This window comes from Camellia sinensis, chromosome 14 (genome assembly GCF_055761805.1).
Source record: "Camellia sinensis isolate YWXY chromosome 14, ASM5576180v1, whole genome shotgun sequence".
Classification (NCBI taxonomy): Eukaryota; Viridiplantae; Streptophyta; class Magnoliopsida; order Ericales; family Theaceae; genus Camellia; species Camellia sinensis.
In genome coordinates, this window is record NC_138974.1 from 26,278,821 (window position 1) to 26,291,712 (window position 12,892).

The window sequence follows — 12,892 nt, forward strand, 5'->3', positions numbered from 1 at the left end:
ATTGTTATTTTTATAAAAAATCTTAAAAAACATAATTTACATATTAAAAAAAATTTAAAACAAATATAAATATCTATAATTATTCCATGCATAGCACGGGTTATACGCTAATTACTTCATTATTCAAAAAACTATAATCTGAACCGCAGGAGTACTCCAATCAGATCGAACAATACATAAAACAAATCGCGACTTCCATTAAACGGTTTAGATTCATCCATGAAATTCATTTCAACTCGCCTCTTGAGAAAGCGAGACTGCACCGTAACATCTGAACCCCAGTAACACCTGATGCACTCAAAATTCACCCACTAAGAAAAACCCGCGCAATTTTGAACTTTATTATTCACTCTCCTCTTCTTCTCTCCCCCCAAATTCCAAAAATATCAGGAGAGAGAGAGAGAGAGAGAGAGAGAGAGAGAGAGAGAATGAAGGGTTCATTGGCGAGACACTTGACAGTTCAGAAGCTAGGGCATGTTTCTTTCAAGCCTCTCCAACAACAATCCTCCTTCTCTATCTCTTTATCTGATTCGTTCCGCTTCCAGAGTCTCCTCGAATCCGAAGCTCAATCCGCAGATTCACTAATTCCTTCTTCATCACCGCCTCTCGATATCGACATTGATTCCAATGTAGACGACAAAGATTTCATTCTCAGTCAGGATTTCTTTTGGTAACTTCTAATTTCTTATCATTGGATTGCAATTTCAAGCATGTTCAAAAGATTTCAAATTAGGATGTCTTGATTGCTCAATTTAATAACTAAAATTTACTACAATCGCGAAAACCATGCATTTGATTTTGGGTTCTCTCTAGTGATCTAATGTAAATTATACTGAATTGCAATGCCCAATATTCAATTAAAGGATGCATCTTGAAGAGTAAAGATAACTCTTCCGACTTTTTGTTTTTGATTTTTTGCTTTTATGAATGCAGCACTCCTGATTATATCACTCCGGACGGTCAATATATATCAAACAGTTTGGATTGCAACAAGGTGATCTTTGAAGAGTGACCGTTAATGTTGTTCGAAATCTGGATTTTGCTTCTGATTTGCTAATGTTTTTGATTGCTAATGTTTATTTTTTTGCAGGAGAACATTGCTTGTCCCAAGTCACCAGAGAAAATAAAAACTGTCAAAAGCAAAAGGCAAAGGCAGGGTAAGGTTGATTGTTGTGGTTTGATTTTCTTTTAATTTGATTTTCTTCTCTACACTCTCTACCAGCAGGTTTGATTTTCTTTTAATTTGATCCTGTGTTGTATGATATCAAATTTGTGTCTCAATTTGGTTGAATTGTTGTAGGAGCTGTATGTGTTTGTATGGGAAATGATGGGTTTAATTTCTGTTATTTAGATATTAATTTGTGTCTCAATTTGGTTGAATTGTTTTTTGTTTCACTGTCAAATCAAACCAAAGCAAGCTTGGTGTCCATATCAAGTGGGTTTTGTTATTGCTTTTGAGTAATAATGATTTTTTTAATGGCATTGAATTGGATGTCTGTTTGGTTTTCTTTGTACTTTTTTACAGCATTTTTGTTCAAAATTACTTTGTAGGCAGGCACAGACTCTAAATTGAGCCTATTTAAGAAAAGCAAAAAACCAATTCTAGGGGCCACAACTTCACTGGTTTGAAACCTTTTCAGTGTTTGGTAAAGCATTTCAGAAGTACATATGCCAACCTTTACTCGACAAAAATTCCCAAAACCTGGTTAAAATCCAACCAAGTTGGCTGGTTTTTCAAAATTTCTGATAAATTAATGAAAGTGTCTGGTCCATTTTTTAGATTACCCAAAGCAAAGTATATAATGAAATTGAAATGTTTTTCATTCTTAATTTTAAGAAATGAATGACTATCATTTTCCTTTTATTTGAGCATTGTCATGTTTGTTTTATCTTATGAAATTCTTCTCTAAAGTTCCCTCTCATAAAAAGGTAAGATCACTTCTGTCACAACTCAAATAAATTTTCCCTTCTAATTTCTATTTAGCAAGCATATCACTTAAGTGAAAGTATAAAAAGGTTACTTGAAATCTGATCATGAGTTGTCTTGAAGAAATAATGATTATGCAAAATTCCTGATATTATGCCATTATGAATTTCCTAACAAACTTGCATCCTCTTCTATATATCATTTCATTTTGAATAATCGAAGTTAATGTGAACTTCAAATATGAACTTGATTTGCAATTTTGAGTTCATGTTGTTTTCTGTCTTCTTTGTCAGAATCTACTATTGGATGCCAAAAGAAAGCTTGGTGAAATTTTATCTGCATTTGAATTTTTGGATAGCAACTCAATGGATCTGGTAAATTTTATCTACTGGATATGGATACAGATATTTGAACTAAAAAATCTTTCTTTTATTTGCATTACATTATTTAACTGCATTAGAGAGAGATTCTTCAAAATTAGAAGGTTTAAGATTAGTAGGACCAATATCAGTCAGAAACATGGGCCTTGTTTGGTTTGTGTTTGTAGAATAATTTTTGAGATAAAAAGTACGAAAACTTGTTTGGTTTGCCTTTTTTCAAAATGGTTTTAGAAAATTGTTTTGGAGAGAGTTTTAAAAAAAGTGATTGATTTGATGTGTATGAGAGTGAGAGAGTGATTTTGGAAAGTAGGTAATCAAACAAAATTTTGAGATTTTTTTTGAAAAAATTTGTTTGGTTTGATTACTCTTGAAAATTTATTTGTAGAGAATTTTTTCCAAAAATTTTTCTGAAAAACAAACCAAACAAGGCCATGATTTTGGTAAAGAAAATATAGTTAGAAATACTGGAGATTGTTAAGAGGCCAAAGGTTGGAATTCTTGATATCTAGTCTCAAGTTCTTGCCTACAGAATCAGAGTATGTCTTCAACTAGTTCGTACATTTTGTTGATTATACCCTAATGATGCTCTGATACATTTTAGAGTATGCCCTTCAACTAGTGCTAGTCTCAAGTTATGAGCATAACTGAGTACAATACATAAATAGTGTGCCTAGCATTGTCAATCCTAATGAATCTTATGACAAGTAAGCTATTTACTGATAATGCATTGTTTATCTGCTCAAATTAGTTCCCTTTCTATTTTTCATTTTCTTTTTTAGAAAACTCTATTTTGTCATCTTAATTTTTTTGAAGAATTTTGGTCTAGTCAACATTAGCTCCTTGGTCCTCAATTAAAGAAAAGTTTCTTGCATGCCCCTTTCTTTATAAGATTCAAGTCATAAAATAAAGAAATAGAAAAGACCAAGTGATAGGGATTGTAAAGGCATTGGATGACCAATAAATTAAGGAAGAATTTTCAACCTTGGTTATCCTTATGCCTGATTGAAGCTTTGTTATGGTCTTTGATTAGCAATTTTATCAGCTGAAATAGCATATCATTATTTTGTGATGTCCAAGTTCAACTTTGCCCATGGCACTTCGTCTAGCTTGTGTTTCTTGTTATTTTACAGAATGCATTGCCTTATTGTATCACTTTACTATGGCTGATGTGTTGATGTTTTTGGATTCTAAAATTCATTTTCATGCCTCCAGAGAGAAGCTTGAGGCCTTCCTACTTCGTTCAATGGAAGGTGGTTTGATATCTGATGGTGTTCTAGCCCAAGACATAATCCAATCCTTTTGGTGTATTTGTGAGGTTCTTCTACTTTACATGTTCGTTTGTATTCGCAAGTCTTTCTTTATCAGTATAGGGAGAGAATGGTATGTTGGACATGCATAACTTGATTATTAGAATTTTAATATTCATATAAATGGCTTTCACTCTATATTGTGCTCTCATTTGTTGTAACTTCTCTCTCACCTCTCACTGGATATATCTTAGAGTCATAACTTGATAAGTATTCATGTAAAATTGACTTCTCCTTCTCCATGTTGAACAATTTATTTATATGCCATTTAGGATTCGGTGTTGAACAATTTATTTATATGATTTATTATATATAATATTTGACTATATATACATATATATCTATATATATGATTGTAGGTTTTTTATTTTTTTTTTTTATTTTTATTTTTTTTTTGCGACGGTAAGATGGTCGCTAATACATTGTAGGAATTTTTTAAACTTTTTTGCGACGGCAAAAATATTAATCGCTATAAGTAGGTTAGGCGGTCGCAAATAGTTTGCGATTGCTGTTTGCGGTCGCAAAAAGTATTTGCTACCCCCGCATTTGCGACCCTCATTTGCCGTCGCATGGGTCGTCGCAAAAAGTCTTTTGCGACTATTTTTCTATTATTTGTGACGGCTTGTAGCGGTTGCAAAAAGTGTTTTTTTTAGTAGTGCCATACACATAAATATATATATTTAATCATGATTTGACGGCTAATTTTTAAATTTCTCCCAACCCCCAAGCCTTACCCTCATAATAATATTTTAATGCATTAAAAACAAGCATAAAAAAAATTCCTTGAAAAGTCCAACACATATGAATTCCTTAAAAAGTCCAACACATATGATTATTATCAAAATATTAAATTTTAATATAATAAAAAAAAGAGAAGACATTTAATTCCTTGAAAAGTCTAATACATATGATTATTATCAAAATATTAAACTTTAATATAATATAAAAAAGAAAAAAAAAGAAGACATTTATAATAAAAAAAATATTTAAAAATCACAATTCACATATATAGATAATTATAAACATAATCCGTGCATAGCACGAGTGTTATGCTAGTTGATCAGTAATGGGAAAGGAAACTCTCTAAGTTTGTGGCAAATTTTTATCGAGGTATTTTGTAGATTTAGAGAGCACTAGTCATGAGTTAAGTGAAAGCTAATTTGATATACTTTGATCAAGGGATTTTATGTTGTCTATTTTTAATATGTTTACTATTTTGCAATTTTGAATTTTTACATCAGATCTGCTACTTTTGTTTATGTTTTGCATTGCCTTGCAAAGTAATTATGAAATGTGATTTATGGTCTCCGTTTTGATTAGGTGTAGCAAATTCATTATTTGTTAGGTGCGGGCATCAGAAGCACTCCTTATGCTAGTATAGAGACTTTACATAACTTTTGGTTATTTTTCCTAGCAGTCAATTTTAGGTAGCAGCAGTTAACAGAAAAAAGTATCCCCAAAAAGGAATGTATGAACCTAATTTACTATGTGTGTGTACCACATCACACTATTTGAATCTACACAATTTGCTTTATTTATGGGCATTTTTTGGGATATATAACTTTTTACTTTTGGGTAGGCCAGAAGTTTGGCATCTCCCACTCACAATGATTCATTTAAAATCTGCACCCTTCTGAGCCAAATTTAAGACTTAAATAATTAGGTGTGATATGCACATGTATGCCTACATGTACATATATGTAGACATGTTTTATATTATGTGCACACTATTTTTCTAATAATTATTTAATTTTTTAATATTTGATAGGAAAATATGATACAAACACAGGCTGATCACCTCTCACAACCGGGATCAACCCTTTTGACTACAGAAGAGCTGTCGATCAAAGTCCTAAAGCCAAGGTCTGGCTATGTGAAGGGACTTGGCATGAGACCTTCATCCTCTATTAGGAGGACCACTACCATATATGTTGAAACAAATGATTATGTGAAGCGCCTTGAGATGCAAATAGACACAGAAGGAACAAATACAAATGTAGAACAATAAAATAGATCTTGAAGAAGGTGGGAAGAAGCAAGGGGAGATAATGGCTGATCTTCTCAACTTTTTGAGGACCAAAGGATTCACTGGACACTTTGGAAGTGGAGGGGACTCATTCACAAGTGGATATACTTCTTGGTAAAGTATATTAACTTTAATATAATAAATTTTATAAAAGAATATATGTTTGAAGAATTAGAAAGTAATGGAAACATGCATAGGACATCCAATTTGTATAGGTGCACGGGATGTATAAATTGTGAATTAGTCTAAAATATTTCTTTTGCTCTATACTTAAAGCTTCAAAAAAGGGCGTTGAAAGGCTAAATTATCACACAGCCATAGATTTGTGTAGGAACCAACAGAAACACCTTAGGAGGGGCCAATATAAGTTGTATGAACTTACGGCACATTAATGGGATGCACCATTTGTGAATTAGCCTTAAAATTAATTTTTTATTCTCATAATCTCGAAAAAAAAGCTTGTTAGATAGATAAATTGTATAATTGATCTAATTGTAAATTGATGAGTTATTAATGTTTTTAATATTTTGTATAATTAATTAATTACTAAAGTTTTTAATTTATTTTTTTGCAGATTGGATTGGGGTGGCATTTTTGACGTGCAACAATGATGTAATTTACTTTGAATGTTCTTTTTTGTTTGATAAGGATACACATACTTTGTGGAGATGCACTAATTATTGTTGGATGTTTGGTAGAATTGTATAAGTTATACTTTTAGATATTTTGTGGATATTTCACTATTTTATTGTATTATGATGAAATTATTTGTAATGATGAATGAATATTTTTATTTTGTTAATTCGTAAATGTGTTGATGACAAGTTAGGTTAAGTTGTGATGAAATTGTTATATTCAACAGGTTTCAACATGAACAGGGTTTTATTTGTTGAACTAAAATTCAGATTTTGATAAAATAGGTATATAATGTGGAAAAAAATATTATGGAATTAGTGACAATTTTCCATTCCTAAAGAAGGTTTTTTCGTCTTACTTGGCTTAGGTGGAAGATTAATTTTGTTATGAATTTTTTATTTCGTCGCTAAATGAATTTGTCATGACGAAAAGTATTGTCACATTTTGTCACTATTACCCTTAATGTGACGATTTTTTTTTTGACATTATTTCATCTTTTTTAATGATAAATTTGTTTTTGTCTCTATTGGTAGATTCTTTGACAAAAAATTTTCGTTTTTGTTTATATTAAACGTGACAAAATTATTTCGTCTCTATTTCTTATATTTATGATAAAATACTTTCATCTCTAATTTCTTTCATTAATGACAAAATATTTTGTCACTAATTACTTATAAGTATGTTCCTAACAGAGTGTATTGGAGACAAAAAAAATTCGTCACAAATTTATCATTTTTAATGATGAATTTGTTTTTGTCTCCATTGGTAGCTTCTTTGACAAATTTTTTTTTGTCTTCGTTTATATTAAACGTGACAAAATTATTTCGTCTCTATTTCTTATATTTATGACAAAATACTTTTGTCTCTAATTTCTTCTTTAATGACAAAATATTTTGTCGCTAATTACTTGCAAGTATGTTCCCAACAGAGTGTATTGGAGACAAAAAAATTCGTCACAAATTTATCATTTTTAATGATGAATTTGTTTTTGTCTCTATTGGTAACTTCTTTGACAAAAAATTTTCGTCTTCGTTTATATTAAACGTGACAAGATTATTTCGTCTCTATTTCTTATATTTATGACGAAATACTTTTGTCTCTAATTTCTTATTTAATGACAAAATATTTTGTCGCTAATTACTTACAAGTATGTTCCCAACAAAGTGTATTGGAGACAAAAAAATTCGTCACCAATTTATCATTTTCAATGACGAATTTTTTTTTTCATCTCTAAGACCCTTTAGCGACGACCCTTTGGAGACAAAACGGGTGACGAAAAATGTTCGTCGTAATTAGTTTGGGTGACGAAATATATACATTTTAGGACAAATTTGTTTCGTCTTTAAATCCCAAATTTGTTGTAGTGATTGGCTAGTATGAGATTGTTCATTTTTGGGGAGATTGAGATTGAGATGTGGCAGTGTCATGCCAACTCATGTGCGAGTGGGAGCTGTTAGAAATTGGGCGCCCATGTGGCATGACCCTTTGAATCTTTTGAACCTTATCCATTTAAGTTTGAATTTGAATTCAAAACTTATTTGGATAACCACTCAGGATATCTATATCTATCATATCAACTGATATGGATAGATGAGATATTATCCTATATATCTGATATGATATGGGATATGGGTAATCAGAAAAAACAACGTATGTTTTATATTTTCCCCATATACTGACTCTCTCCCAGAAAACAACGATCAAGCCATTTTGCACTGTGACTTGTGTGGGTGATACTCATTTTGTAGTATCACTCCACTACTGGGTTGGTTGTTCACATTCTAGAAGCACGTGATTTACCCACGAGATCCTTCAATTCAGACTTTGCTGAAAAGGTATGACTATGAAAACTTTTCATCCACTGCGTTATACTTTGATTTACAATACTAATTGAGCAAAGTGATTAAAAGTCCAATATAATAAAAAAATTTACTATTCATTCTGGTGGCAACAAATAAACATCATTGTTGCCTAAGCCTTTTCAGAGGAATGGTAGCTACAAACTACTCTTACATTGTTGCCTTCCCTACTTTGATTTTGGTGGCAACAAATAAACATCATTTTGTAAACCACACTTGGGCTGCATAATGTACTGCAATTGTTTGTTGAAATGTCTTATTGGAGATAGTTGTTTCATTTTGAGTTGATTAAGTTTTACAACCTGATTTTCTGATTTCAGCCTGGCTTGAGTTCTATTTTCATTTTTAACTATTAAGTTGGAATTGTTCAAAAAAGAGTATGGTCAACAATGATGAAAACTGGTTCTATTTTCTTTTTCTTTTTTTTGAATCATATAATGAATGAGTATAGTGGATTTGATCTTTTGTTCTTGCCATTTTTGGGAAATTCCACAAAAAGATGAGCATTGTGCGTGGCTTCGACTCTAATGTTTGTAGGCACATAGCATTATTTTAACTTGACTCCAATTAATGGCTCCATTTCAAGCCATTTTTTAGCAGCCAATTTCATAACTTGTCATTGCTTTTTAGTAAATGGAAGAACAAAAACAGAATTGATTTTAGTATGAAACCCATATATTCCATTCCATTAATATTGTGGTGCTTAATTTTGTAAGTCGATTTCTTTAACTGAAAGGCAAAAGTAGATTAATATTCACTGTCGTGTTTAGGGAAAAATTATGTATTCAATTAAAGTCAAATGATTTTTACATTTCATGATTATATTTCAAGAAAAAAACAAAATACATAATAACACTTTCCATTTTCATATAATTATCTCTTGTTGGGTATCTTTTTCGTATTTATATTTTTGTCAAAATAATTTATAATCACCAGACCATATTACTACTCTAATTTATCAAATGAAAACTATGTATGTATAATAAAAAATTTCAATGAACCTCCAAGTGGGATCCCCAACTCATCCCCTTCCTCTGTTCTCTTCCATTTGTCTAGACCAGAGCACCATAGCAAGAGCTCAACCTCCCCAAGATTGATATGTTACCGCTGCGACTCAAACCCAGAGATTTTACTTGACAAACCCACCATAGCTGCCACCTTAGAAAAAAAAGGAAATATAGACAAACAAACCAAAAAAAAAAAAAAAACCCACAGAATTCGAGGTGTTAACGCACCAAAATCACTAAACGGCATTGGAGTAGCATGAAACTTGGCACACACGACCGCCTAGGCACGAGAGACTTGTGAGAGAAGATGGGACTCAAACCAGGTTCTTGGTTTGGGAGTTAGAGCCGGATTTTACTCTTAAGAAACAAACTAATTTCTTAAGAAATTTAAAATTTGAGGTGTTAATGCCCCAAAATTGCCAAATGGCGTCGAAATAGCACGAAACTTGGCACACACGATCGCCTAGACACGAGAGACTTGTGGGAGAAGACGAGGCTCGAATCGGGTTCTCAGTTTTGGGAGTTAGAGTCGGATTTCGCTCTGGGCAAACTAGTTCCTTAAGAAACTTGAATTCGAGGTGTTGACGGCCCAAAATCACCAAACAACATCGAAATAGCACGAAACTCGGAACACACGACTGCCTAGGCATGAGAGGCTCGTGGGAGAAGACGTGACTCGAATCAAGTTCCCAGTTTGGGAGTTAGAGCCCGATTTCTGTCGAACCAAAATTATTTACTTGATTATCTTTGTAATTATATAGCAGTTAAATTTTTATGTTTTTTTATAATTAAAATATTAACATATAATTATATTATCATTAATTATTTTTATTTTTTATTTTCAGATATTTCCCGAGTAGGGGTTTGCTTCTTGTGGAGTGCAGGCGTGTGAAGAATGTGACTAATTTTTGTTTTTGTTACCCATAGAATAATCATGAGGAAAACTTTTGTTGATTTATGTTATTTTGAATTGTGAACAATATTATGTATTTAAACATTATACTTGTATTATGCAACATTATGTAGTGGGGTAATTTTGCTGATATGGTGTTATGAATGTAAGAATATTTTTATTATGGATGAATTGTTATTTTTATACTGGAATTTTTATATTATTATGCAATTATAGGTTTCTTTTTTAGTTATTTTTCATTTAATACAAGTAATTTTTTTATTTTTAATAATTTTATTGCTTTTTTTTTTTTGGCGACGGCACTATGCCGTCTCAAAAAACATTAGAACCAAAAGTATTTTGTTGAAACAAAAAAATTTTTGCGACGGCATTTTTTACCGTCTCAAATAATCTTTAGCAACGACATGTTTTACTATCTTAAATAATCTTTGCAGGTATCCCATCGCAATAAAAATCCTTTAGCGGCGGTATTGTTTTCCGTCTCAAATAACACTTTTAGCGACGACAAAATAGTGCCGTCGCAAAAAATCTCAAGTTTTTACATATTATTGGTGACACCAGAATTCCGTCGCAAAAGGCAACTTTTGCCGTCGCAAAAAAAAGGCGACGGCATGGTGCTGTCGCTAAAGGGTTTTAGCAACGTCTTTTGTTGTGACCCCCCATTTGCCATCGCTAAAAGTCAGTTGCCGTCGAAAAAAGTATTTGAGACGGCATTATGAGTATTTGCGACGACAAAAGGTCAAATTTTTTTGTAGTGATTCATATATATTTTTATTTTGGTTATAAAAATTTTACAATATTTTTATCATTTTAAAAAAATAAATAAGTGGACAATGTGATGGTTGGGCATGAACCAAATCGATTATCTAAAAATTGGATTGATATATAGCATAAAAATCAACCAAATTCAATTTTTACACTACTTTTAGTATTTGATCCAGTATTAACTCATACCCATCATAACTTAACAAATTATTAAACATAAACTTAAATTGATTCTTATTATTATTAGTTTTCATTAATTGACTGATCAATTTTTAAAATGAGCCCAAGGTAAGACTAGAACAAGCTCCATATTTTAGGTCGACTTAGTATTATACAATTTTTTCATACACAAATATACTTAATTATTTGTTTACAAATTTTTAATATTAATATATAAATTTTTTGCAAAAAGAAAAATAAATAAATATGCCAAAAATATACATACATTTTCTTATTTTAGTTATAAAAAATAATCATAATATATTTACCAATTTTAAAAACAAAAAAATAAGTGGGTTAAGTGATCATGAATTAGGTATGAATGAAGATAATTCTCCAAGAATTTAATTGTTGGCATAAAAATTGATTTTAATCTAACTTCTAAACTACTTTTAATGTTTAATGCAAGTACTATCCCCCAAATTAGTTCATACTATTCAAAACCTAAGAAATTATAATATAATTTAAACATAAAATTTAAGTTGATTATTGCCAACTATTTCTATTAATTTACCGATCAAACTTTTAAATAAGGTTCAAAGTACGGTTAGAACAATGCCCATATTTAAGGTTGACTTTGGATAGTTTTTCACACATAAATATACTTAACTATTCATGTAATAATTTTAAATATAAATATAAAATTTTATCAAAATTTGATTTTTTTTAATAACTATGCATAAACATGTACATATTTCTTATTTTATTATACAAAAATACTAACATATATTTATTCACTAATGGTTCATGGTTAGGCATAGAAGACAATTTTCTAATGATTAGGTCAATGCCAAGTTGAGAAAAATGTTGAGTCAATTAGATTATGTCATTTTTAATATCTAGCACACTATAAATTCTCAACCAAACTCTTATTTGTTTATATTCATGAATTATGGCATAAGAGAAACTATGATTTTATGCTTAAATAGATATATTTTTGAACTTTTACAAAATTACAAAATAGACAATGGGTAGTTAATAAATTGACAAATGTAATTTATTATATGATTGGACTATCTCTGACATAAAATAAATTAAATTACAAAATTTATAAGACAAAAATATATTTATATTTCATTGTAAATATAAAATTTGTAATTTTATCGCACCTTTTTAAAAATATATTCTACCATAGTTTGTTTATTTCTTATAAATACATTTTATGTTGTTATTTAATTTGAAAATTATTTTTTAATTATTTATTTAAATCTGTGCATAGAATAAGTATTATGGTTTATAAAATAATTTTAAAAAATTACACCTGTGCAATGAAGATTTGTTAAGAAAACGTGAATGAGAGAGAAGAATAAGAAAATGGTCAAATGTGATATGCCAAAACTAGCGATGGTGAGAAAATCTAAAAATTGTACTTGATAGGTAAATGTCGATTTCATGAAAGATATTCATTGTTTCTCATTTTCATTTTGTTATTCAATTTTTTGATTTAAACAAATTTTGCTAGATTGAGTTTCACAAAAAAAAAAAAAATGGTATTATTATTACTATTATATGGCAAACTAAAAAAAATATAACTAGTAAATAATTATTATTATTATTATTGAGTTTCATATAGTTTACCATATCATCTAATATATGACAAACTAAAATTATGAAACCTTTAGAAAATAATAATGTATTTATATTTTATCATAGGTTTAGTTTTTGTTCCTAAAAATAAAAATTAAAAAGTGCAATTTTATAATTTATCATATTTTTATTTAATTTTTTCTAATTACATTTGATTCATGTTATTATTATTTAGAATTTAAAACATAGCATTAAAGGTATGGGAGAAGATCATAAGCAAAATTATGACAAAAATAATTAAAATTTAATTAATTTTATTTTTTAAT

The 12,892-nt window shown here is 30.0% G+C and overlaps 1 protein-coding gene across 3 annotated transcripts; it reads left to right on the top strand.

The window, feature by feature from the left end:
- Positions 1–252: 252 nt before the first annotated feature.
- Positions 253–6,336, top strand: LOC145806739 (wee1-like protein kinase). 3 transcript variants are annotated; one of them, XR_014350219.1, is made up of 7 exons: positions 253–670; positions 934–994; positions 1,094–1,157; positions 2,221–2,301; positions 3,520–3,617; positions 5,383–5,754; positions 6,215–6,336. XR_014350219.1 is itself a non-coding variant. In XM_082904517.1 (5 exons), the coding sequence occupies exons 1-4, from the start codon at positions 429–431 to the stop codon at positions 2,253–2,255; spliced, it is 405 nt and encodes a 134-aa protein (XP_082760643.1). In that variant the 5' UTR covers positions 294–428; the 3' UTR covers positions 2,256–2,301; positions 3,520–3,618. The 3 variants fall into 3 exon arrangements, 1 of the variants encoding a protein (XP_082760643.1); XR_014350218.1 differs by having other exon boundaries at positions 294–670; positions 1,091–1,157; XM_082904517.1 differs by lacking the exons at positions 5,383–5,754; positions 6,215–6,336 and having other exon boundaries at positions 294–670; positions 1,091–1,157; positions 3,520–3,618.
- The last annotated feature ends 6,556 nt before the right edge of the window (positions 6,337–12,892 follow it).

Coding starts and splice junctions, on each gene's coding strand:
- LOC145806739 (XM_082904517.1), top strand. CDS start 429: ATGAAGGGTTCATTGGCGAGACACTTGACAGTTCAGAAGCTAGGGCAT. Junction 671..933: donor CTCAGTCAGGATTTCTTTTG/GTAACTTCTAAT, acceptor TTATGAATGCAG/CACTCCTGATTATATCACTC. Junction 1,158..2,220: donor AAGCAAAAGGCAAAGGCAGG/GTAAGGTTGATT, acceptor CTTCTTTGTCAG/AATCTACTATTGGATGCCAA.